At 36.0% G+C, this 26,816-nt stretch overlaps 1 protein-coding gene across 3 annotated transcripts in view; it reads right to left on the reverse strand.

Annotated features, from left to right (window-relative positions):
- Positions 1–26,816, reverse strand: part of MON2 (MON2 homolog, regulator of endosome-to-Golgi trafficking) — a 67,616-nt gene that overhangs the window by 11,770 nt on the left and 29,030 nt on the right. For 2 of the 3 annotated variants that reach the window (XM_082280004.1, XM_082280005.1), the window contains exons 12-29: positions 26,283–26,512; positions 25,083–25,164; positions 24,199–24,380; positions 22,848–22,960; positions 21,648–21,752; positions 21,311–21,391; positions 21,150–21,223; positions 20,981–21,071; positions 19,654–19,755; positions 17,370–17,480; positions 16,528–16,703; positions 13,219–13,381; positions 12,439–12,732; positions 11,569–11,767; positions 9,627–10,255; positions 5,621–5,764; positions 4,686–4,814; positions 2,589–2,779 (exon numbers count right to left, since the gene is read on the reverse strand). In XM_082280004.1, the coding sequence (XP_082136130.1) occupies positions 2,589–2,779; positions 4,686–4,814; positions 5,621–5,764; positions 9,627–10,255; positions 11,569–11,767; positions 12,439–12,732; positions 13,219–13,381; positions 16,528–16,703; positions 17,370–17,480; positions 19,654–19,755; positions 20,981–21,071; positions 21,150–21,223; positions 21,311–21,391; positions 21,648–21,752; positions 22,848–22,960; positions 24,199–24,380; positions 25,083–25,164; positions 26,283–26,512 (3,096 nt within the window). Of the gene's footprint in view, positions 1–2,588; positions 2,780–4,685; positions 4,815–5,080; positions 5,099–5,620; positions 5,765–9,626; positions 10,256–11,568; positions 11,768–12,438; positions 12,733–13,218; positions 13,382–16,527; positions 16,704–17,369; positions 17,481–19,653; positions 19,756–20,980; positions 21,072–21,149; positions 21,224–21,310; positions 21,392–21,647; positions 21,753–22,847; positions 22,961–24,198; positions 24,381–25,082; positions 25,165–26,282; positions 26,513–26,816 lie in introns of all 3 variants that reach the window. The other variant, XM_082280003.1, reaches the window with a different exon arrangement.

A 26,816-nucleotide genomic window follows, 5' to 3' on the forward strand; every position in this document is an offset into this window, starting at 1 on the left:
CAAACTGCTATTTAGAAAAAGATTAACATAAGGCAGGTAAAAAAAACAACCCCAAACCAGACATTCTGTAGCCACACAACATACAACTATGTAAGCAAAATCCATCTACTCACAACAAGCCTGGAAAGCGTAATGATAAATGGCATTAATTACAGTAACAGGTCAAATTTTCTTGTTGTAGCCATGTGGTTCTATAAAATACCAGCCTATTTTTAGTGTTTTTAATTATTTTGAACCTTAAAGTTTCTAGGTGAAAGAAAAGTTTTCTACACTTTTCTAAGGACACCTTTAATTATGATTAAAAATTTTTTTCTAAAACACGTTTTGTATGTAAAGTTATAGTGTACACTCTGGTTGCTAAAGAGGTAAAACCAGACTTAAGACAGACATCATCAGGCATCATAAATATTCACACAAGTACTATTTTTCTTCTACCTCCAGAGAATATTTGCCCATGTGTGACAAATGGCAAAAGGTATTAGAATTAACATAAAGAGTAATAGTTTCTAGCAAGCAACACATTAAGATGAAATTTCTATGGTTGAAATAATATTCAAGTAAAGCATAAATCACTCACTGTAAATTAAAAAAAACCACAATATATTTGGCCAAAAAGGTAATGAAGATGATAGGCGATTATCCTGAATTACGCCAAAGAGTTGTGATAATTTTACTTGCCTGGATTTATGAACAATTAATACCAAAAAACTGTAGCAGTACCAGCCTTGGTCAGCTAAGAACATGCAAAATGGAACTGTTTCATTTGCTTTGCAAATATTTAGGAATAATTAAATTACAGCAAATAGTAATATGTATTCCCAAAGCAACTTTTAAGGGAACATATATTCTTCTACAATAACCTGAAAAACCTTCATTTTAATTCTGTAAACCCAACAATGATATAGATTATAGGGCATTAACTGATGTGGACTGCCTGTCTCAGAATGGAAGCAGGAATACTAACTGCAGCTAAAAACAAAACCAAGCAAGATACTGCAAAGATTATTTTATATTAAAGAAACAGTGAAGCATAAAATAAAAACTTGGATGACTGAAGTGTCTTTTAATCCATCATGGTGATCTTTTCTACTTTAAGGTCCTCCTATTTAATAGAATTTTCTTTCAAATAAATGAAAAAACAATAGGAAGGTTTTTCACCTGATTGCCATATAATCCTATTGATGCTATTCCAAACCCATTCATTATTACACACATTTTCACTAATGGATGTGTCTCTAAAATAAATTTTCATTGGTATTTATTTTTTGTTTGTTTTGGGCAAGCTGCTATTTATCCATCATTAGTAAATACAGCTGTGTTTGGTTGCTCACTTTTGTGTGTTTCAAAACTAAACACACAGCATATTAGTGTAAAGCACTGAGGAGCTTTACTGTTCTCTGTTAAAAAGAAAGATTCATTTGTTACTGAAATTTTTCATATTCCACTGTGTTCTTTATTCTAAAACACTATTAGATATACTTAAAGTACTCCTGAAAGATGCTTGCCCACAGATGTTTACAGAAGATAGAAATTCCATGCCACTCCTAAGCAGTTATCTAAAATACCTAACCTTCCTTAGAGTAAAAGGTTTCCTTAGTGTCTAACCTAGATAATTTTTGCTGTACTGAAATAGATTTTTACCCATTGCCAAGGGACAAAAAAAATTCTTCTCTGAAGCAAGCTTTTACTATATTATGAAAATTGATAATGTTTTGCTAATGATACATGCCTTTGGTTGAACAAATAAATAGATCCAAGGCCAGGCTGGATGGGGCTCTGAGCAAGCTGGTCTAGTGGAGGGTGTCCTGCCCATGGCAGGGGGTTTGGAACTAGATGATCTTCAACATTCCTTCCAACTCAAACCATTCTATGATTCAACGATTAAATTGTCTGTCTCTGATTATTACTACTTTTCAATTCTGGACTTTCTCAACCTGCCCTTTGGAAATTGAGAATGTGCTCCATTCTTGAGAGGAATCTGTCCATCATAAATATGATTATTAGCTACCTTTTTCATTAAGTATCATAAATAAAGTGTGGTTAATTATTAAGGTGCAGTCAATTTATCTTAGGTAGAAACAAAAGCAACATAACTATGGGCTTCTAAGTGAACAGCAGTATATGAAATAATTTTCGAAAATTCATAGTAAATGGAGTATTTCAAGATGGAACTCAGGAGAAATATATATAGTTAATGCTGTTCACCTTAATTAGAAAAATACTGTTGCAATTCTGTTCAAAGTGAAGAAAGGAACAAATTGAGTACATATCAGCAACTCTTTATCAAATCTACAATAAATGTCCTTGGGAGTCCATACAGAACTCCCAGTCCTGTTCAGAAAGACTGTGCCTTATATTGAGAGTTCAGCTGAGCTCTTGCTTGCTCTTACACTTCACCTTTTGATTGAAGCTTTTGCTATTACTTTCTAAAAGTATAGCTTTTTGAAGTAGACAGATTGGTTACCTTCTCTCCATCATTCATTAAATAATTTTCAGATATCAAATAGCTCTACTGACACATATAGTGAACAAATTACTTATAAGAATTTCCCTTTAAAAAATAATAATAAAAAGGAAATAGTGTTTACCTTTTTGTGAATAAAAAGTCTTCAAAAGTGTTTGCTAGCTCTGGCCACATACTGTCAAATTTTCCAGACGATGCATGCTGTCTTGCAACAGGTAGTCCAATGGAGAGAACTTTGAGAAGAGAGGACACAGCTAGCTTCCATGTGCTTTCAGAAGGACAGGAGTACTTCAGACTGAGGGGTATTCTTAGTGTCTGCAAAATGAAAGTCAAAATAAAATTTATAGTTGCACAGACAAATCTAAGATTACAGCAAGTTTCTGCACAAGATCTTGGGAGACACTGTCACAGATGGTAGTACAAATCCCTATCTTTTCAGCTAGTATATGAGATGGCCTTCTACAAATGTAATTCTGAGGATGATTTATCATATACCAGCTGGCTAAAGCACAGGTCTGTAGCCAAGTACAAGGTTAGAAGAAGAAATTGATTCATTATCAATTCCACCATGAAATCACACACTAATTTTCTTTTTCTGTATTGCCATCCACCATTTCTGCTAAGTCTGACAAATGGGCTTTCCTAACATCTAAGAGACTGCAGGCAGTTTATCATCAGTGTATTCTGGAGAATTTAGTCTCATTCCTATAAAGCCATTCCAAGGGCTTCCACAGTAAAGAAAAAAAGCCTCATTGAATTTAGACTTTTCCTAGTAAAGTTGAACTATATACATAAACACTGGAAGAAATCTGGACATTATTGACTGTTAAACCACATCAAATTTGAAAGTAAGAACAGTTAGGGAAATTCTAAGATAAAGGCTTCAATACAAATCAAATGTAAAGCAGATGAAAACACAGCAAATTTTAAGCCTTTTAGATAGAAAGTCATCTTCAGTATCTATAAAATAAAGTCATTTATATATTTGAAAACATTAGGCATATGAACTATTTACACATATATGCATTCCTTTTAGTATTGTTAGTCAAAATTACTTAGAACCTGATAGTAATTTATCTTGGAAAACCAATTATTTACTTGACATTTCAAATACATAGTGACTAAATTCAGGTACTATATGTATGTCCCCCATGCTTTTAGTTCAGTGTCTGATTTGAGGAAAGCAAAGGGAGGAAAGACTCACTCTGACTCTAATGAGGGTGTCAATTATAATTAACTCTATGGCAAAAAATTATGACAGGTAGAATCTTACCCTAGAGATAAACAGAGTATTTTTTTTCTGCTGCTATTGGTCATACGTGTCAAATCTAATTCCAAAATCAACATGGGCTTTAGAGACATGAAAAATAAATTTAAAAGCATTTTCATACATTGCAATAGATTATATGATATATATTATATAACTGCAAATGTTACAGAAAAGGGGTATTTCTATCAGTTTTACCAATGCCATTAAAACAGAAGTGGAAAACAACTGCATTAACTTTGAAATACAAATATTTAATTCCTAACAGATTTCAAATAGTATCACCTGCTTTAATTCATCTGCTTTAACATTCAGGTTTCTAAATTTCTATACAGGAAAATCCTGATGGCAGCCAAGGCATTGCAAACAAGCTAGGTCATATACATTTTTATTTTCCGAACATTTACTATTACTTCTACTATTTACTAAAATTTTTTGCTGAAATGGAATAGTCAAAAAAGTGAAGAATTTGACAATTTCACCCTAAAGGTATATTTGCTCACCTTTAACATTTCATAGCTGCATTGACACATGAAGTAATTTAAAACAAATCAAAAGTAATAGAGCACATGCCCCCGAAGTATATATGCCAGTGTACAGAAACTGGTCTTTGGCCTTCAGTGCCGTATTTACTAAGAGGCCTACTTACCACATTTAGGTGCTAACACTTCCAAAGATGAAAATTTTGTGGCCTAACACATTTATTGATTTTTATCTTAACACTGAAATACTGATGCTGACATTACCCAGCTAAGAACAATACACAAAGTCTAATCAACAGCCTTCCAGCTCCAAAAGAAATTATTCCCCACTGCTCATCTTCATAAAATATCAATCTGTTTACTACAGCTTTAAGCTTCCCAGAAAGCATTTGTCAACACTAGCTGAAAATAAAACTCATGTTTTTCAATATAAGCTCATTAAATTCAGAGCACATGCAGGTCAAACTTTTACCTTAATAATGTTCTGAAGAACCTTCTCTGTTACCACAGCTTTATGGCAAGCTGTCTTTTGGTATAAGTCCACCACAACTTCCAGTGATCTCTCTGCAAATGGTACGTAATTCAATGCCACCCATTCCGCCTAGGAAAGGAAATCAGTAAATTACTAAATTATACATGAAAACATACTAATTAAGGAACAGAAAGTGTATGTTTTGCATTGAACTCTTGGTTTAATGCATGCAAGGTTTGCTAAGAATATGGTCCAAGCAACAAAACTGCAAATACAATGTAGTCTGGCTATGAAAATGTACTCTACATTGAAGTAAAGTACATTTAAGTAGGAGAAATGTTGCAGTCTAAGCAAGACAACTACATTAGGACAATCTTTAAGGAAATTTAACTCACCGGTGCAAATAGTTGTATCTAGTGTGATTCCATTGTGTTGCAGGACAAACAGAATAAGAAGAATTAATACATACATAATAGTTACCTCTTTGATTACACTGAATCAGATGCTCATGCTCAGTGAACAGCAGCGTACACAAATAGAATTACTGAACACGTTCCATTTCTTTACAGCACGTGCAATTCAAAAATCTGAAGCTTGAGGTAATTTTGTCCATTCAAAATTATAATGTCTTTGTGTTAAATTTAGTACCTCTTGTAGGACAAATTATTTTAGATTAATTCATGTACAAATTCAGACACATTTGCCTGGTGTCCAAGCTAGACCTTTCCTACGCGAAGGAATACAAAGTATAAAAGTAAAGAAGAATGCAAAGGGAGTAAAAGAAGATAACAAAAGCATGTAGAAAAAACTTACTACACAACATGCACAGTTAAGTTTTTACAGATTGAACAAATGCATCTTGCTGAACAACCTATATCTTAAGCTGAATTGGATTAGCCAGCCAAGTGAAACAAGTGAGATTTCTTACTAATTACCTGATTATACTTTGCATTTGCAATGTGCTTAGTTTCAAGCTGTCCATACTGTGGAGGCTTGCAGGAAAATTCTACAAAGGCCAGCAGCTGGTCAAAGATTGCAGGATACATTATCTGCATACCTTCTGAGCCCACACATATAGCCTTTATCAAAAGAAAATACAGAAGTTTAATATATATTTCTTGAGCTTTTGCTTTCAACACCTGCATCAGTACAAGGAATTCCTACAGAAAAATCCCCATATAAGACTATGCAAGAGTCATGCTGTATGAAAGACAGTGTACAGTTCCAACAGTTTAAGAAAATTAAATTTTGTTACTTTATTGAAGTAAATAAAGTGGCAAGATACCTAGTTCAGTAAATACAGCTATCTCATCCAATAAAAGGTATATTTTCTTCACAAACTCGGCTTTGACATGTCAGTAAAATAAGATGCATTATATAAGTCTTGTATATAGATCTCACCCACATCATCTTTAAGTTCTACTTCAATAAACATTTAAATCTCAGAAGTAAATCATAGAAGGCTTCAAAAAGTAGTTAAAAGAATGTCATATAGAAAGGAATGTAAATAAAATGAGAATTATATGATTTGGTATAGCTGAAACTCATAATCTTGCTTTAAAATGGAAAACATTTCAGGAACAGTGTACTTATACTATCAAAAAAACTCAAAACCCCTGTATACTACAGCAGTAAAAGACTAGAAGACGAGCTCTAATGAAAAATAAAAAGACAACAAAGAATAAAACAAAGGCTGTAAAATGGGCTCAACATATGGAAGCCTGAAAGGAGACCCAAAGCTCCTTTCTGTATCCATGTTCTTGAGTCGCAATGTCCTTTGTTAGTGGAATCACATTATAAAATACCTTTATTCAACTAGTCAGGGGTCAGTCTGAAAAATGTTACGGTTTTTTTATGCTATTCAAAATGCAAAGTTGTTCCAAAACTTCTGAGAAAATCAGAACTGACTCAGGTCTTCCTGTATCAGCAAAGGACCTGATCCTACACGCAAACACAGAGACGTGTTTTATTTCAAAGACTGCAAATATTTACATACTCTTCTTTAATGCTTCTGTGTGTACTCCTGAGAGTATCAATTGATTTCAAGAGAGGAAGAAGGTACTCTGGCCTAAAGCAAAACCATCTGACAGATGGCCTTTGCTTCACATCAGCGCTGGCTGGCTGCCTTGCCATGTGAACTGTACTGTTTATACAGCCAAGAGGAGCAATCACGCAACTTCACAGAACTTACTCATGTCCGAAAATACTTTAAGTAATGTTTTTAGGAACTTCAGTGCTGTTGTGTTAGTAACATAAGCATAGGTGGGACGGGAGGTTTGAGGTACCATCTTATGGAAGTTGGTATTTGCAAAGGCTTGTAACTGCGATGGTAACCTGCTGACACTGGGAGTGGGGAAGGGAGATGTCATACTTTCTCATGCGGAGTTACTGCGTTTGTTATTGTTTAGAAACCTTCAGCTACAACAGTTTAACATCTTGACAAGAACAAGAGTATAATAATGCGCAGTTTTTCCTCATGTTAAAAACTCTGGTAACCCCCTCTTTGAAAAGCCCTAATGCCTGCAGCCTTTAGAAACTAAGATCATCTGGATAAGGAGACTAACAAACAGAAAAATCTGAGATGAACAGTGTCAGAGACTGAAATATTATAGTTTATTATTTAAATATTTTCTTAAAGGATTTTTACAACTGTATTACAGAAGCTGCAGAGAAGACCACTGCACCCTGAATGGGGCCCTGACGGAGGCCTTACACTGCTTGCTGATGAAGATAAAGTAACAACTCAGGACTGGGGACATTCATGGAGCACAGGCTTAACACCTCCAAGGTGGAGACCACAGCCCCAGGGCTATCAGCTGCCAGGCTCACACAAACCCCTGGAAGCAAAGGGTGGAGGAAGGAGAGGCTTTGGGTATCTTGGAAAAGCCTCTGGTCAGAGGTGCAGTGACTGCCCATCCTCCACTGTGCAGAGGAGCCCAGCTGAGGGGTCCTCACTGGGGAAGGGGGGGAGCTTATCCACAGCAGGAGTGACATGGGCCCCCTCAAAGGGGTCCCCAGACCCTGCACCAGAGCACCAGAGATGATGCAACAGACCCTCAGTGTTGCAAGGGACAGTGTGTCAAGCTAGCCCCTGGCAAGGGGAGACACGTGAGTCTTCCCACCTGGCCCAAAGTGTACATTAATCCACGGGATTCTGCACTCTTTGGCATGTGGTGTGGTGGCATGTGGCAGCGTGCCGTGGTGTGGCCATGGCGGCGATGGGGGACCCTGACCACCAGCAGATCAGATGGAGGGGAGCAATGAGATGTCATCAGGACCCTCGGGAGGGTGATCTGCTTCCACCTAACCCCTGTCACCTCTCCCTGTTCCCCCCAGCCCCCCATGCACACTTCTTTTCCTATTCTTCTCTTTCCCTCTCTACTCTTAAATAAAATACATCAATTTTTTGGCATCAACATCTAACCTCGTTTGGTTTTAATCTCATTTCTCGGAATATTTTGAACCTTCTGAGTTCCTTCCCGTTTATGCACAGAGACTTAGCTTGCTTGGCTTTTCTGGGTTTAACCCGGATCGTAACAAATAGATGGACTGATCAAATGGGGAAAACAGGATTTGGGCAGGACTGAGCTGCTGGAAAAGGGAGGATAAAAAAGGGTCAAGTCTGACTGGAAAAGGATGAAAATGTAGTAGACACGACTGGTTTTAAAACTTCATGTTATTTATATACCCACATACAAAACTGAGATTTAATACCAGCTTCTATCCAAGCAAACCAAATTGAAGTTCAAATAAAATAATTTACTCCATAGCATTTCCATGGCAGGGATGGTTGGAACTTGACGATCTTTAAGGTTCCTTCCAACCCAAGCCTTTTTATGATGCTATTATTATACCTCTATTTTCAAAATACATGAATCAATATTTCTTAAAACCAGTAACTAAACTAATGGCTGCAAGATAATGATCCTGCCTTGCCCGAGATAAATCAGCCCATACTAAGCAAAAAAAGAAAACAAAACACTGAATTGCTGCTCATTTGGTAGCCACCATGTGTTCTATGAGCTAAATGGGGCAGGATACTGACAGCAGCAGCGGGGAAGTATGACCACATAGCTAGGCAAAGTAGTCATAACGTGAAAGCCCAAAGGGAATGAAGTCAGGTCACATGGATATTTTAATTCTGGCACTTTCCAAGTAACTTTTTTTGTGGGGTTGTTTTTTTAAAAGTAGTGCTTAATATAAATACATGATCTCATTCATTATCAACTCTGCTTCTTTTGAACAAATAAGTTTTGTGAATGAGCACTGAATTTTGCAAGGAGATTTCACAAAGGCAAAAAGAAAGAAGCAAGCAGTACTCTTTTCTGTTTTTCAGCTTTCCAGAAAAAGAGCACCCTCATTTGTTGTTCGTAGATTCATTTGCATGAAGGGTGCTCTTTGAGGATGAGTTCTATAGTAAGACTTTCTTAAGCAGAGATGCAGCATTTTCCTTAAATAACTGATTAATAAGAGGCAAGAATGTAGGTAATCTGCTGGAGAACCTTCTATATTTTATGCTTTGTGTAAACTGGAAGTTCTCATGATCACTGTTCTTTTAGACTTTGTTCATGGCAGCACCTGGACATCATATAGGAATACTTTTTGTGGGACTGTTCCCCCATCTCCATGTACAGATCTTCAATATCAACACCAACAGTACTTCAATATTAGATGGACAAGTAAATGGCTACAAACACAGCACAACACTTAAGGTATTTCTGCAATCAAGCAAAAATGCATTTCATAAAGATTACACCATTCCTTTCAATGCAGAGCATCTATTTTGCAACAGGAATGGAGATCTGATTGTTATAACACAATACACTGTGCAGTTATAAATAAGTTAAAACATCGTGTTTAAATCACCACACTGTAGCTCTATAGAGAAGAAGTAGGACACACTGTAGTTTACCTTTCACACACTAAAAGTTGCATTATTACCTTTTGTAAAACATCTAAAGCTGTAAGCACCGCTTCCTGTAAACTTGTCAAAATTGCTTCAGTGTAAGATGGAAGGATGAAAGGGGAAGCATCTGAACTGATTGGAACTGAAACAGCACCATGCAATATGACACCCAGCTTTTGGAGATCATCCATGCTGAAACCAGTTTTGATGTGTTGGTAAAGAGCTGGGAATATTTGAATTAAAGCTGTAAGGAAAGGCTGGCTGGGAATGAAAGTCAATTTATCACAAGTAATTGGAGGCCTTGTACTTTCTGAACCAATCCTGTACCAGCTGTTCCAGGCTGCCCACCAAAGGTTCAAATCTTCAATCTCATCTGTTACTACAGGAGGTTCAGATCCATTGTATCTTCCTATTCTTTCTCCTATGGAGTCAGTTCTCATGAACGATCGGCCAAGACTAGTGGCAGTGGTTGTCCCTACCACCAAAGGTACAGAAACATTGATGGCAGGTGGTGTCTCAGGCTTCTCAGAGTCTCGAACAGGAGAAACAATTTGTAGGATCTCCTGGAAGCTTTTCAGAGCAGCCAAGGAAACTTCATTATTTTTGCTAAGTGCTGCTGATTGGATGTGATCAAGAAGAACATCCCAGGCTTGGGAAAAGTCTCCTATTAAAAAAAAAGAGAGAGGAGGGAAGAAACATCAATTTGGAACTTGCTTCCTATTCCCATTCCCACCCACCCTGCCTCTCTAAAAGGCTGCTCATGTACTTGTTACTCAATACACAGAAATTTCAAGAGATTAGGTGGCAATTTGAATGACTTTTATATCAATTCAACCATAACCTGAAAAAATGAATGTGACAGAGAAACACATAAATATGAAGAATGAAACAATATACCTATGTTCATGCTAAATTTGCTAGCAAAAAATCACATACCACATCCCACACCAGTAAAATACGTTTTCTTCATTCAGTATAGTGAAACAGATTTGTTCTTTTACATACCAGATGTCTGTTGATTTCAAGAAGGGTTAAACACACAAAAAGAATTAAGGGCCAAATCGATACTCATGCAATGTATTTAATAAAGAATTGGTTTTAAAACGCTCTGATAATTGTACTGTGAAAAGATTTCATTTGAGGCGTTTGAGTTTTTCATTAAATTTAGCCTTAACCTTCAATTTTCTATATTACTAATTACAAGGGTTTGAATAATTAAAGTAGTTCTAATTTTTTTATTCAGTTTTAACTCAAGTTTAATATAGCTTAAATTCTACCACATTTCTGCAAATGACTAATACACTTACTAGTTGTTAATATGTTGATACCTGCATCACAAATGACCAAAATTAAATAAAACACAACTTATATCCAGTTAATATATATTAATTGTATACTATGGGATGGCGAAGCTACATTAATCTAATGAGGACTTTTCTTTGTAAACATTCTCTATTCCTTTTACACTTTTTCCTTGTAGAAATTACTAAGCTATTGTAAAATATTACTACATACAGCTGAACAACGTAAATGTTCAATACTCCACTGACTTTACAGGTCAGTTCTCTTTACATTCTAAGAGTACTGTTAAATTTGACTGATGCTATGGAAGAGTTCCAGGCAAGTGTTGAATTCCCTTAGAAAGACAAAAGGAAAAGCATGTTCTGACAAAAACAAAGAAAAGACAAATTATTATTGTTATCAGTCTACTATAATTTAAAGCTATTTAGCACCCAGAATTGGGACTGAATTGTGACTACTGAGATTTAATCTCAAGTACTGTGATACAGAAGAGGAAATCTGTAGTTACAATTTTTGGCTCTAAGGAACATGAATTAATAACTCCATAATTTTCATAACATTTGAGGTGAGACAACAAAAACCATTTTTGAGCTAAGATTAAGATTCTTGCCCAGTACTTTAACTGAAAAAAACACACAAAAGCAGAAAGTTTATCATTGTGTCTATAAATTTTACCTAGAGGCTGCAGTAAGTATCTCCTAGTGTTAAATATTCTTGCAACTCCAGCGAGTGTTAATACCCATGTCTCGGCCCACTGTTTCTCAGCTGTGTCTCTTGAATGATGAATGAGAATGTTGCCTCCTCCTGATTCAATCTTCTCTTTGTCAGCTGTCGTAGAAGATTCTCGAACCCTATCCAACAGGTGAAATAAAACCTGTAATAGCCAGGAAAAAAGAGGAAAAATGCAACTTTTCAAATAACATAGCTGTATTCATAGAAAACCAACAAAAAATAGTAATTCTTTCATTATCCTTTCAGTCACTGTGTCACTGAAAATTCCCTTGCTCTAAAATAGTCTCTGCAGCAGCCAAGATTAACAATCAGTCAACCCATGATCACTTGAGAAGGGCTGGAAATAGCACAATCAAACCCACCGAGAACAGCGTCAGCACCAAGAGAACGCTAATGCCAGTGGGACTCAGACACTTCCCAGCTACAACAGGCAGGCTCAAATATAGCCTAAAGTTTCCATAAAGCACAACAAACATCACTGTGACTTAGAACACAGCATTTGACAGACCCTCTTGAAAGATTCAAAACAGAATGCAAAGCAAGGCTCCATCTAATGCCCTATCAGCCCAATCACATGACCCTCAAACATCTCCATTTTCTCTCAAAAAATGTAAGTCATTCATTCTTGTAGGAAGGAAACCATCTTTTTATCAAACTTCTGAGTAAAAAATAAATAATTAGGATGTTAAAATTATATTTTAAAAGTGGCTTGTATTTTAAAAGTGATAATAGTTATTAAATGGTGAATGGTCAATGGTTATTAAAACATGAATACTCTTTACAAAACCTTCAATGGAAGCTTACACATCATACCTTCCATATTACTGTGTGCCACGTTGAATGCTGCAGTAAAGTTCCATGAGCACCAATAGTAGAAAACAACGTCTGCCCAGCGCTCTTTCTAACTGCAGGTCGGGGATCCACACACAGTTCTCCAAGTTTGGCATACAGGCATAACCAAAGACAGTCAAATGGTGATGCAGGATGAAAAGGTCTGTTCAGCATCACTCCCTTTTCTTCTGCCTGTTTTTGCAACACTGCTTCTTCTTTGTTTAGCTCCTTTTCAATTATTTCACCTCTTTGGAAAAAATAATCTGAAATATTCCACTACAAAATAAATAAGACATATGGTGTTGTACAATAAAAATAGGGTAATGCTCTTAGTGATCATGAAATAAATTGCCTCATTTTCAGAAAGCATTTTGCAAAGTACATCAAGATATTAATTTCCCTATACTGAAGTGAGATCAGCACATAAATATTGTGAGGCCCAAAAATTACTCTTCTTTCAGATTTTAGGCCCCAGTTATAGGGGGCACAAAAAACACATATTAAAAATAAGATACTGATGAATATGGTTACAGTGCAATTCTATTTCTTTTACTAAGCCTGGAATCATGCAGATTAAAAGTAAGTTGTGCTCTCTCAATTTACCTATGATTCCAAATGACAGCATGGGAGTTCAGTAAGAACCCAAAAGCTAGGTTGTGGCTTTCATTTGTATAACTGACTACAGATAAGTTTTCATTAAAAAAAGAAAAGAAAAAAATGAAAGCCAGAAGCAGCATCACTGTAGGCTAATAAAAAACTCACCAGCAAACCAATGGAAGTTAAGCTAATATTTAGCTCTTGATTGTGAAGTCCAAAGCTTCCTGCAACTTCAACAACTATCTGCAGACAAGTACATGGCATTGTAGGAAGGAAGTCTGTCACAACCAGCTGAAGACACTGGAATGCAGTCCGTATTAAGGACTCTCTTAAAAAAACAAAACAACAAAGCAGACACACACATTCATTTCACATTTCTTCAAAAGCACAGAAATGTTTTGAATACAATACAGGAGACAGCATTATTAAATACAAAAAGAAAAAAATTAATGTTTTTGAGAACAATTTACACCATTTTAAATGGGTTTTTTGGGATATAACTTTAAGTTGAAGCTTGAAATTCTAATGAAGTATTTTACTCCATGTTAACTACCTAGTGGACTTGAAGTTTAGACTTTCCAGTGGTCCTTAGCTAATTTTATATAATGAAGTCAGCTTCTCTGTCTTAAGAGTTCTAAAACTTGTTAGTTCAAATGTGTTAGCCAGAACACTATAAAAAAGCCACAATGGACAAAATAAAGCTTAATTTAAGCATGATAATCTTCCAAAGAGCAAGCTGTTCTGAAGAATTTCTTGTATCAACAGTTACAAATTACTTCAAGTATGCCACAGAGGTGGGCAAAATGTGTTTTTATTTATTAGGAAAGTGCATGCTAACATAACGGTAGTCTTACTTGCTTCAATACTACATTAGATCAGACAAAAACTTTTCAAAATATCTGCCATTAAATAGATCCTTAATCATTACTTTGCCTTCAGAATTAGATTCTTAATAGAAACATAAAAATATAGTACACAAAAGGTTTGAAAGGCGTTCTCAGAAGCAGCAAGGCCATTTACAACTAAAATCTTGTTTAGTGATAGACAAAATGAATGAATCAAAAGGAGTGGTGGAGTGCAGATAACACAAAATAGGGAAGCTGCATTTAAATTTCACTGCAGGGTTTTTTCAGTGTTTAAATAACAGAAATAATTTCAAATCTTTGTAATACAGAAACTTGATGTCCTTCAGGATATATATCCCAGAAGAGAATTTCAGACTATAGATATGTCAGTTACCTATTTCAGAATTACAAATGCAGGGTTTTTTTCTGATTAATTCAAGATCAAAATCAGAGGTGGGTCATTTCCACTGTATTATAAGAGCCAATATAATACAGAAACCAGAGGAAGACACAAGAAACTTCACATGGACAGTAATGGTATAACTAATAATTCTCTAATATGATGCATACTGCAGAGAAACATCCATCCTACCATGTAAGATCAAAGTATTTATCATTACTATACCAATGCAGGATCTGCTCACACAATACTTTCCCCCATACTCATTACAGGAGTCTACAAAGTGAAACAGACCCAAAACTGCTGCAGTTCCGCCTCCACTACAAAGTTTCAAAGGTATGTAACTTCAAGGACTCTAAGAGAAAAGGGAAAGAAGCAGGAAATCATAGTACAATTCCACTACTCACTTCGAAGTATTTAGTTAATGGGAAAGTAACCTCTCTTTCTAAACTTCAAATGCAAGGTTACAAGAACAAATTCAAAACAGTTTTTCCAACTAATGTCCCACACTACTATGTGTTTGAAGAAAGGTTTTGAAGCCCCTCATGCAAGTAGCAACAGCAATAAAACTCTTCAAATTGTAGAGCTGTTGGTGTTATAGGTGACCACAAATGGTAACTATAAACGGAAGAAACTTAAGCTTAGTGAAAAATCTTAAGATTGTATAGGGCTTTATCCATGCTTAAAATAAACAGAGGCTTTCCATTGAAAAAGTCTTCAAAGACAGGCTTCCTTTTGTTTGGCAGGCTAGTACTGTACAACCCAGAAGTGACCAAAGTATCAATGGCTTTCAAAACAGCATTTTCTGTATTTGTAACAGCCTGGAAAGTAGTTCTCCAGGAAGGGAAATAGATTTCTGTCCTGGAATCCAGGATGTTCACTGAGCAGAGGGAAGACACTCGTGAAGGAAGTCTTGTGGTCAGTAAGTTAATATTTAAAGTACGATAATAGTATCTGCATCTTGTGCTCACAGCTGTAACTTCGGTAAGAAATTAAGTTCTTTCTTGAGGAAAAGGAAGCATGCTTAATTTTTTCCTACTGTAGTTAATATGATGTGGACAAACAGTGCTATGTAGTTGAAGTAGATTATGCCATATGCTTTGTAGCAGGAGACTACGATATAACACAAGATGTTAGTAACAGCTTGAGGTATCAGCCAGTGAGATATGGGTTTGAGATTTAATGGGATCTGAAGACTGTCTTGGGAAGGAATTTGTGCTGGTTCTCATCCATTACTAACAAAATCAAAAGGCATGCAGGAACACATTGCACCAAGTGTGGAAACAACAAATAAAGCAAGCTTAGTTACCAAAAAGGATGCTCACAACCAAGTGCCAAAATCCTAGGGAATTTTGGTATGTACTACCACCAGAGCAAACAATGCTGGTCCAAGAGCAAAATCCTTCAAGCATTTGAAGGGGCTTTAGGAGGTTTTTATATGGCCAGAAGACTAAAGTTAAGGTGGGACAAAATGAGAGATATGCCAAGGAGAATTCTACTGACACTAGAGTTATATGATGACCTATCCTGCTGCTAGTCTTGACTAGCGCCTAAAAAAATAATAAATCTGGTTTGAGTGTGTGGGTATAATTCTTTGTGCTTACAGTTGCAAAGTCAGATGTTCAATTCACTGCTCATTTCAAAAAAACTCCTTGCAAGTTCATTTCCCACTTTCCTTTGTGGGCAGAGAACAAGTCCATCTCTGCTGGCAACAGAGTCAATTTTGTTAGTCAAGGGATTCACCCACAGCCAGTAAATAATCTTCCATCCTTCTGCTACAGCAACCATTTAGGTAGGAAGGCTTCAAGAAAGAGAGCAATCAGAAGATACACACTAGAGACTACTGGAAGATTTAAGAAGAAAAAGAAACAATAGATACTCTGAGCAACAGCTGATTCACACAGAATTATTGGCAAGCACCAGTATGTCCACCAGATGGTCAAGTTCAAATGAAATGGCACACTGAGTACTCCTCAGTGTATACTGCATACTGGCCACAGGAGAACATAGAGTGGAATAATATTCTGGTCTTTTGGAAGATTAATTCAGTAAAATAAAGTTGCTTCAGGAAGAATTAAAAAGTGTATTTTTGTTGAGTAAAATTTTTCACAAGCCAAAAATTACAATGAAACTATGATTATTGAAGTGGCTATTAAAGTACAAAAATATAAGCAGAATTGTTTCTACTGTTATCTTACATGAGTTTAAAATTTTATTTCCACCACTTACCCCTGATCACTTTGGATTGCCCCCATGACTCCAAGCACCAATGGCCAACCAGGTCCTAAGCTGTCACCCTGACTCTGTAAAATCTGCAGCACACACTCCAACTGCTTGATCCTGATGTCAGGATGACTAATGTTTGACAGCTCCTTTAGTGGATTCAATAAAAGCAACTGCAGTCTCTAAAAGTAAACAGTAAAGCATATTAAGGATGCTAACATTTAACTGATTCTTAAGTATTTTTATGTGAAGTGAAAACATACAGTACAAATTAAAGATTCATTGAACTAATTCAGTAGTTCACTCACTAATGCTCAAATTCAGAAAACAAAGGATCTCTGCAGAAAATCTACTTTCCTGGCTCCTGCTCTCCAGGTTCCTCAGGAAGTAGCTACAGATGCTGTTACAGTTGCATAAAAAGTGTCATGCAACTTTATGCTCACTCAACAGGGCTACACTCAGCTCCCTACTCAAGAGACCTTGGAAAAACTATCCAATGAGCCTCAATAAAAATATTAAAGTGTTTTATTTATCATTAATTGAACAGCTGTAATTTAGAAGGTTAGGCAACACATTTTTTACCTGCCATAGCATCACATATATACTTCTACACATTCTGGTTTGCACTCTTAAGGGTGACCCATAATTTTTTCTAAGAAATGGACATAATATGCAAGCACCACTCGTTGTTAGGTATTTGAAAAATGAAGGAGGATACTTTATTAGAATGCATGTGGTGTTTCTCAATAGTTACATCTGAATGTTACAGCTATAGACCTTATAAACTCAAATACTAAAGTTGCTTTATCAATGAAGGAGAAAAGCATCTGCTCTTAAACTTACTTTACCTGATTTTGAGATAATGGAGGATCATGTCTGAATGTCAGTCCTGCTTTAATGAGAGAAGTTAAAGCTTCTGCTCCCCATTCTCTCATTCTGGAGTTGGGATGCTGACAGACCTGAAAACACAGCAATGTTTTGTTTACAGTCACTTCTATTTAACCAAGATTTCAACATATCTAAGATATTAAAAATTGGTATTGTAATTATATTAGACTGTACATACAATAGTCTAAGAATAATACAATAGAACTCTAATGATAAAATTTGGTTTCATAATAAAAAAAGAAATTTATCATTTGGATAGACATACCTTCTGAATAAGGAAGCAATAGGAAGCAGTGAAAGACACAGAAGGAAACATAATGAAAGTTACATATATAATTCAAGTCAATAAATTTTCCAAAATTAATAAACTAACTGCTAATTCTGAAAATGATTGATTAAAAAGCACCAAACAACCCTTCAATAAATGCCTGAGTCTCTCAGGTTTAACTTAACCTAAAGCTACTACAAAACTGGAAGTTTCTCATACTGCTTAACATAATCAAGTAAGGAACATGGCAGTAGCCAGAAAGTGTCTTCTACACTCTCCAAGACAAAAAGTAACTACATATTGAAAGTAAAATAAGCCTTACACTCCATTATTTTTAAAACTTGACAAAGCAATAGGGAGCATCTTTAAACTTGAGTTTCAAATGCATACCTTCACTTCTCTTTGTCTCTAAATTCTCTAAGCTTAACACTTTTGCTAATTGCTTTTCTTTAGAATATAAAAATTACAACCATTGTGCATATTCATTTCATAGATAGCTAGTATGAACTGTGCTGTATCTAATACATTCCCCTCAAACTAATATGGGAAGTGTACAGTTTCATTGACCTCCACACAGTTATTCCCACCCACCCACCCTTCCAGCCCTAGCTCTGATGGCGTGAGAACCCAGAGTCAAGTCCAAGGCAGGATCATAAGGCTTTTACTGGTGGACCTTTCTCTTATCAACCACTAGCCAAACTGAAAAGGAGGACAATGTAGAAGAGCTAGCTTAATTTTTTAAAATGCAGACAGTAAATAGCCACTCTCCTGATTTACTTACATTTTTAAAACTTTATATAAAATAAAGAATTTTAAGTATTTCATGCTCTGATTCTGTCTAGATAACCAGTTCCAGAACCAGGGAACGAGTTATTTCCACAGGTTGTGTTTAATTGAATTATAGCTGATGTTTCCTCCTTCCTTATTGTACCTCAGCAACTTAGGTTTAAAAGGAAATAAGGCAGTACTTTGAAAGAAAATGAAAGACACTGTATTTCCTACAAAACAGTGGCATATTATCTGCAACGCCCAGGTAACAGACTGAAACAGACTGCTCCCGAGATATCTCAAGATGTGGATGGTGAACCTTATTGTCTTGTAGGGCAAAAAATAGACAAGAGAAAGAGATGCCTGTACTTTACAACTTTAAACCCAGAAATATCCAAATTTTTTCTCCTGGATAAAGCAATGTGTGGCTTCTATAAAGAGATGGCCAACCCTTGATACTAGTTGAAATAATGCACTGGTGCTAAGGAAGTGTCTGATACATTCTGAAATATGAGGAAGAAAAGCCTTTTCCTTTACCCACTCTTAAACCCTGTTCTTACATTTTACTCTCCTATATACTTGTGTAGAGAATTAAAACTACAATTACATTCAATCACCTGGTTTTAGTTTTCAATTCAAAACATATGATTTTTTCCTTGATGAAATATATTTTTTGCATTGAAGTTAAAATACTAAAGCAATTGAAATAGGATTATGACATATTTTTATATCTGAACAGTATTCTCTTAAAGAAAGCATTCAAATGTTAGCTTAAATATTTAAAAAAAAAAAAAAATCCAACTCTTTCTCAGTTAATCTCTTGGCTTCAATCTATCTCAGAATCTTCCTAAATATTTGTACTGGGTGAAACAGTAAAATGTGCTTGTGCTACCTTAATTACAACAATTATATGAAGTATAATTACTTGATCTTTTTAAACATTGGTGTGTCAAAAACATATAAAGACTGATGGCACCATAAAGACAAAGTTAGCAAGAGATATTAAAACACTGTAATCTAAATATTAAATTCACTTTTAAATTCAAATCATAATGCATTCGAGTTGCAAAAATAAAGCACCTAAACCAAAAATATATAATTACAACTTAGAATTTTTTATTTTAAATTAAACGTTGAAAACATATTTCCACAAGATCTTCATTAATACAGACCAAATTCTAGTACAAGTGATAAAAGCCATTAGTTACCTCCAGAAGATGACCGGTCAGAGGTCTCCAAAGAATCTCAATCCTGCGCATGTTAACTAGTCCCGTTTCCAGTAATTTAGCAACAGCAAAAAGTGATGGTTCCTTAATAAAATAGAATTTGAAGGCATGACTTTGAGGTAACTGAGGCAAGGCGAGAGCATTTTGCTAGGGGATAATTTCTAAATTAAGGTGCAGCTCGTCCCACAGGCCGCGAAGGCTGGGACGCTCCCGCAGCAAGCGCAGTGCCGCAGGAGAAGCCACACAGGGGCAGCAGCCTGACAGAAACCGGAGCACTGACGGTCCTGGAAAAACTCGCGTTTGCACAGTCCTCCCTCCAACCACCGTTATAACATGTTTAACTAGCAGAACAGCCTTTTCTCCCATTGCAACTTTTCAAGTTAAAATTATATGGGAACAAACAATCTGGAATATTTCATTTCATAATACCCTAATTCTTCATCTTTCATTTGCTTCATAAATGCTCTGGAGGAATATGATAAATTTCTCATTCATCAAATACATATTCAAATATTTCTGGTAAGCTTCTTTCAATTTTACGTTTTTTTTAAATCAACATATAGTCAAAATGACTGCTGCACTGAAATGACTCTCTCTTCCCATTTCTGCTGATTTCTTTTTCTAATTTTCAACTGATTTTAAACACAAACTGTTTTTTTTAGTTCATTATCTGTTGCTGTAATAGTAAAATATTGTAAAATGTGTTTTCTGCCTTTCTAATCTGTAGTGTAACAGATTAAGGACAAACTTTCAGAAACTCTCCTCTGGGATTAATTATGACTAGAAGAATATATATTCAATCTTACCCAATCACAGGGTTTTTAACCTTTCTGGGCTAAAGGTTGTTTACTGAAGCTAACATTAATATTATGGTTTTCCCAAGTAAATATGACTTATCAGGTTTTTTAATATCTAATTTTCAGGCTTTCTCTGAAGTATATTGTATGAGAAAATTGAAATGAAAATGAGCATCTCACAGAACATACTGTGCTACTCAGCATCCCTAACCTCTGAAATTATAAGGGTTTTTAAAAGTTTCATCCACCCACAATCTTATTAATGGAAACACATGACATTCCTTAATTAACAAAAAGCACAGGAACACAATGAGGATGTTCAGAGAATTTAGTAGCTGTATGAACCATTGAAAACAAGACATTCTCTGGCTCATAATTAATTTTTTAATCTAGAGCATCAAAGGTATTACTGTTTTTAGTATTAGAAATAGTTATCTTAAAGAATAAATGTATAAGTCTTCTGCCTGTTTCACAAAAACATCTAAAAAGAAAATAAACAAGTCTTTTTATACCTTATTGTTTCCATAGGCCATATCCATGGCTTCCAGAGACAAGGAGCAAAGGGCATTTATTAGGTGATGTAAAGACACATCATCAAGGTACCTGAAAAATAACTGCTATCAAAACACTGTTGAGTTTGATATACACACATTATTTTACTTATAAGATAAGGTTTCTTACTGTGAGTTTTCAAAAAGCTTTGATATCATGCTGGATATAGATGGCAGATCAGTCATAACTGCTGTAGTCAGAACCTTGAAAAAAAGACAGAAATATGTCTTACAGATTGCAATAGAAAATACTGCATAATCATTAAGTGAAAAACAAACAATCACGCTTACTGTGCTGGGCCCTTCCACAGCTCTTCCAGGTTTTAATGCACCCCCAACACTAGGCTTCAGTCCCAGAATCCACACAAGATGCTGAAAAATACAAAAGGACCATTTTCAGCAGAAAAACCTCTTCAGGCAGAGAAGAAATTAGCATTATACTCAAGCTAGCCACCAACCTTCCAGCCAAACAGAACTCAAGAGAAACGCTACAGTACTTATTCAAGGCAATTCACAGTACACCATGAGAAGAATCAAAGCTGCTTTTATTGCTTACTGAGCAACTGAAAACCCAATCACAGCAAAACACCAAGGCATAACAGCAAGGCATAAATATTTCCTGTGATACCTGAAGAGTAGCCAGGACAAGTTGCCACGATGTACCAAGAACAGCTCCATGGAAGTGAGCTAAGTTGAGTAATGTCCTCATACACTGGATATTTTTTGACGTCAACTATGAAAAAAAACCCAACAACAATCAAATAGCCACACAATTTTTATCATTCCACAATGATAGTGTTTCTAGCAAACTTCCAATTTTTACTGAAGTGCTTCAAGATTACACTTTGTTTGCACTAGTGAAATATATTTTTTTAGAGAAGTAGTTCAGTATCTCTCCTCCTTCTCTCAGTCTTATCTTGGTGGGGATGTAGATGAGTACTTGAGTGCTGCATCCAGCTCTGAGGTCCCCAACACAGGAAGGACATTGATCTGTTGGAGGGCCACCAGGATGTTTAGAGGGGTGGAACACCCCTCCTATAAGGAAAGGCTGAGAGAATTGGGATTGTTCAGCCTGGAAAAGAAAAGGCTTAGGGATGACTGAATTGCAGCCTTCCAGTACCTGAAGGGAACTTCAAGGACAAATGGGGCAAGACTATTTACAAGAGCACATAGTGACAAGACAAGAAGGAATGGGTTCAACGTGAAAGAAAATAGGTTTTCGTATTAGGAAAGAATTCTTTACTGTGAGGCTGGTGAGGCACTGGAACAGGTTGCCCAGGGAAGTTGTAGATGCCCCATCCCTGGGAATGTTCAAGGCCAGGCTGGATGGGGCTTTGAGCAAGCCAGTCTAGTGGAAGGTGCCTGCACATCACTAGGGGTTTGGAACTAGATGATCTTTAAGGTCCCTTTTCCAACCCAAACCATTCTATGATTCTATGATTTGATCACTGCCCTCTCCTCTCAGTTTCACATTATTATCAAAAACACAAGTTCAAGTACTCCAGCTTAATTGCATTATCTCCACAAAATCAGTTTATCTTAAGTGAACCTTCACACACAAGCACATAACACAGCTGAGATCTAGAGTTTTCCAAATGGAATGGATGGGAACTTCTGAGCTAAAAGCCAGAAAAAAACAAGACTAAGACTTCTTTGCAATTAGAGAACTTTACTGTCCGGTGCTGTTCCAAATTAAAACCTTAGGACAATTAGTTAAGATGGCCATTATTTGTAAGAATGCTGTTTATCTGTAGCCTGTTTTTAAGACACATTGAGATGCAGGAAGAAGTAGTTAAGCAAAGTAAGATCACTTACAAACTGTACTTACCATAACTGTTCCCTGTGGCTGAAGAGCTAAGGGTTGCCCCACTGCTACAACCTGCTGGTGAGACTCGCTTGAAGGACTAATCATTTGAACATTCTGTCCCTGAATGGAATATGCTGGAGGAAAATTGAAAAGAAAAAAAAATCTAAATTTAAAATCCGGTATTTACTTGTTGTAAGAACCATCTTCTGGCAAATACACGCTAGAGAATTTTTTTTACAGTATTAGCTTTAACATACCCCACTTTGAGACCTTTAGTCATATTTAGATTACTATGCCATTGCCCTGGAGAGTTAAAAGATCCAGCAATTACTCTATTAGGTATTGCTTGCAATACATTATATATTTTATGACAAGACTGAAATATTTATGCTTAAGATCTGAGCACAAGAGTGTCTCAACTCAGATTTTGGTAGTAATTGCGTGTAAATGGTATCACTGTGTGCTACCATTGTACAGTGCACTCAGAAAATGAAGGTGTCATCAATGCTGTATCATGATATTTTTCCAATATGAGACTTCAGGACACCAATTTTATAACTCACTTGTAAAAAGAAGAGCAACTGATATAAAATAACTGAGGCTCCCTGCTTTGTTTCTATAGATATTTGTGTAGCTCAGTCGTGCACACTCCTTCACAGACTTACAATCTAATAATACACTTAGCTGGTACACTGGACTGAATTAAGGGTGCTGGTCCTTGTTCCCAGAGTAAGATATTTTTGTTTTATATTAGGAGATTTAATGTTAGATTCATCTGTCTATTTTTCAGGTAGTTGCCCTTCTTAGTAAGTAGCAATTCACTTTCAAAGTTAGAAACAGAGTACATCCTCAACTGGGAAATACTATGAATTACAGCATTCTCTCAAGATGTGGGACACATCAATTCAGCTTTTTGTAGGTTGAATAGAGCGCAGAACTTAGATCTTCTGCTTAAGCAGTAAGTATTACCATCACTAGACAATTGTGGAAAAGACTGTAGTACATCACAAATGCAGGATGTTCTAGCCAAAGCTTTAGAATCCAAGTTGCCCAGAGACCTTTTCAGATTTTGAATGCCTTAATTACACACCCTAACAGATCTTTACAATGGTAGACAGATCTCCTTAGAATTTGAATTTCTGACATATGCTAAGCATTCAGGAAGTTTTAGGTTGATCAGAATGATACTCAGCAAATGCTGCAAGACTAACCAGTTCTGGAAAGCAGGTGATGTAGGTGCTGTCTGAGGATTCTAACTTACTTTAATATAGCCAAATACTACAGCTGCAAGTCTTTGGAATCACATCCTGAAAAAAATTGTGTTTAGAGGATGATACAAAAAAACACAATTAAGAAAAATTTATATATTTACATTTGCTGGACAGAGCTGCAGTTGTGCTGTTTAATACAGTAAGGGCATAGTGAGGAGGCAAGGAACCTTTGCAAATGGCTGTGATAAAGGCATCTCTTGATGTTACAAGACCCAGTCTTCCACAAAGTGCAGCCATGGTCAATTCTGCTTTTAGAATATTTTCAGTGGCAGCTTCATCAGTGCTGAAAGAGTACACATTGTTCAGCAAGAATTAATACAGAGCACAGAAGCAGGCAGCTATCCAAAACTGGAAGCCATGAGAATGTATACTTTAAACCCATTAACACTATAAATATTGAAGAACAAGAATAACCAAATTCTTCAAAACTACAAACTACAACTACTTCCTACAAAATTGGACTTTACTTCTCAGTGACTTGGTAAATGAGACTATGAGAAGATATTTAAAATTAATTTCAGAAAATGGTGTTTGATAACAAAAGGCTCTTTGAAGGAGACAGTTAATTTACCACGGTCATTATATAGTAAAAAGCTTTCCCACTTTAAAGATTAGATAGTACTAACAAGTACCAAGACATTACTTAGTCTCTTATCTGCAGTAATCAGGACATGCAATCACTTCAATATGTTGAAACATGCAGGCAAAGTAAAAAGAAATAAAGATAATTTAAATCGTTTCACTGCAACACTTTGAAAATGCAATTAATTGTTCTATACTGAAATACATTAAAGGTTGATGATGTTGGACTTCTGGAGACTTCTGTGTCATTTACTCATTCAGTCTAAGCCACAAACCTGACTGCTCAGATGCCATGAACAGCACTTACGCTGACAATTGTCAATTTGACTGGTATCAAAAGCCAGTTTGAAATATAGCTTGGATATCAACTTAGAAAAATCAAGAGACATGAAAGATCAGATACCTTGCATCAAGTAGGAGGGATAGAGCAGCCAGAAGACCACACCAACAAGCGTTCACCATCTCTTCCCAGACAGCTCTGCTAACTTAAAAGAAATATATAAACTTTTTTATAGCAGAAATACAGTAGTATCACAAGCAAAATGCTTGCTACTGCATCTTTTAAAGTGTGTTTTTGTATTTATGTTTACACAGCCAGCTATATGTGCATAAAGAAACACACTCACACCAGTATTATTTAAACAGCTTGCATTATAAAGTAACATTTTCTGAGGTAAAAAAAAAGTCACTAGTACAACGCTTTTTCTAAATAGCGCCAAAAAACCCACCAAAATCCATCTTACCATGGCGTATATATGGCCATTTTTCATCTTTGTCTATAAAAATAAACATTCAGAAATGCAAAAACATGGGACAAGAAACTCACTGAAATTTTGCAGTGAAGTAAAAATACTCTCCCGTGGTATCTATAATTCTCCATAACTTTTTTGTTTCTGTAATTTAATAATTACAGATTTAATTACAATTCTGTAATTAATTCTAGCAAACGGCCCAGCCCATTTGCACGCCTCCCTTTCTCCACCGGGCCATGCCAAGCCCCTGGGTGGAGCCAGCGCTCCACAGCACCACGGAGAGCTCCCGGTTCCAAAGGCAGCGCCCGGGGCAAAGCCCTCTGCTTCCCCCTCCTCTCCTTTCGGCAGTCCCGATGCCTCGGCTCAAACTTCAGCTGCAGAGTCTTGGCTTCCTGAGGGACGAGCCCGACTCACTGTTCAAACACAAGTCTTTCTGTACATACACACCGCTATACAGACTCGTCGTATGTTCCACAAAGAGAATCCTCAGTTCACATCAGTTCTGCTTTTAAAGAAATCCTCTATATACTGCAATTTTACTTAAAATCTCTCCATTAAAACATTATTTTTATCTTGTTACTAGAAATAGATTTTTCTTTAATGTGGTCATAACTCCATTTTTGTCAGTCAGATTGTCTCTTGTGACCTTAGATCTCAGTGTTAAGCCAAAAGCAGAACATCAAGTCAAGTATTTTTTTAATGGAACTGCTGTTCCATTTAAAAACCCCAACACTTCATTGAAAGTTTTTATATATAAATAAGAATCAATAAATTTAAGCAAAAAAGCATGAAATTTTAAAATCTACTTTCTATAAAATTGTATTTCATATAGTGTTTGCATTTTCAGATACCTAGTTCTTTCTCTGATTGGTCAGAAACACACTGCAATTCTTGCTCTGAAGACTGTGCTGGTAACGAGGTTGCCTCTGTTGTGGTTTGAATGACGGTTTCTGCCTCTCCCAACTCTCCTTCAATCATGGTAGTGATACCACGGACAAGATCCAGCAAACAGTGAAATGCCACTGACATTGCATAGCCTTCAGGGATTGTAGGTGGCTCTACTTTGTCCAGCATTTCCAAACTAAAAAATTGAAAACATCACAAGTGTGTAGCAATACCACTGTTTTTAAAAACAATAATAAGATTCCAAATGAATGTTAAGTACAAACAGACCCCAAATACAATCCTTCAATATTTATTGCAACTCAAGAAAAACACCTTTAAGTCATTAAGTAAAAGAGTAAATGAGTCACTAAATAAGACAGTAACCAAAAGGGTACAAACCCTGAGTACAGACCTGCAAAAAATATTTTAAAAAATTAACACATTTAAGCTAGCACTATGAATAATTCTACTTGCATTATTATTTTACTTAGAGCCACTGC

The sequence above is a fragment of the Coloeus monedula genome (genome assembly GCF_965178545.1).
Source record: "Coloeus monedula genome assembly, chromosome: 4".
NCBI classification, from domain to species: domain Eukaryota; kingdom Metazoa; phylum Chordata; class Aves; order Passeriformes; family Corvidae; genus Coloeus; species Coloeus monedula.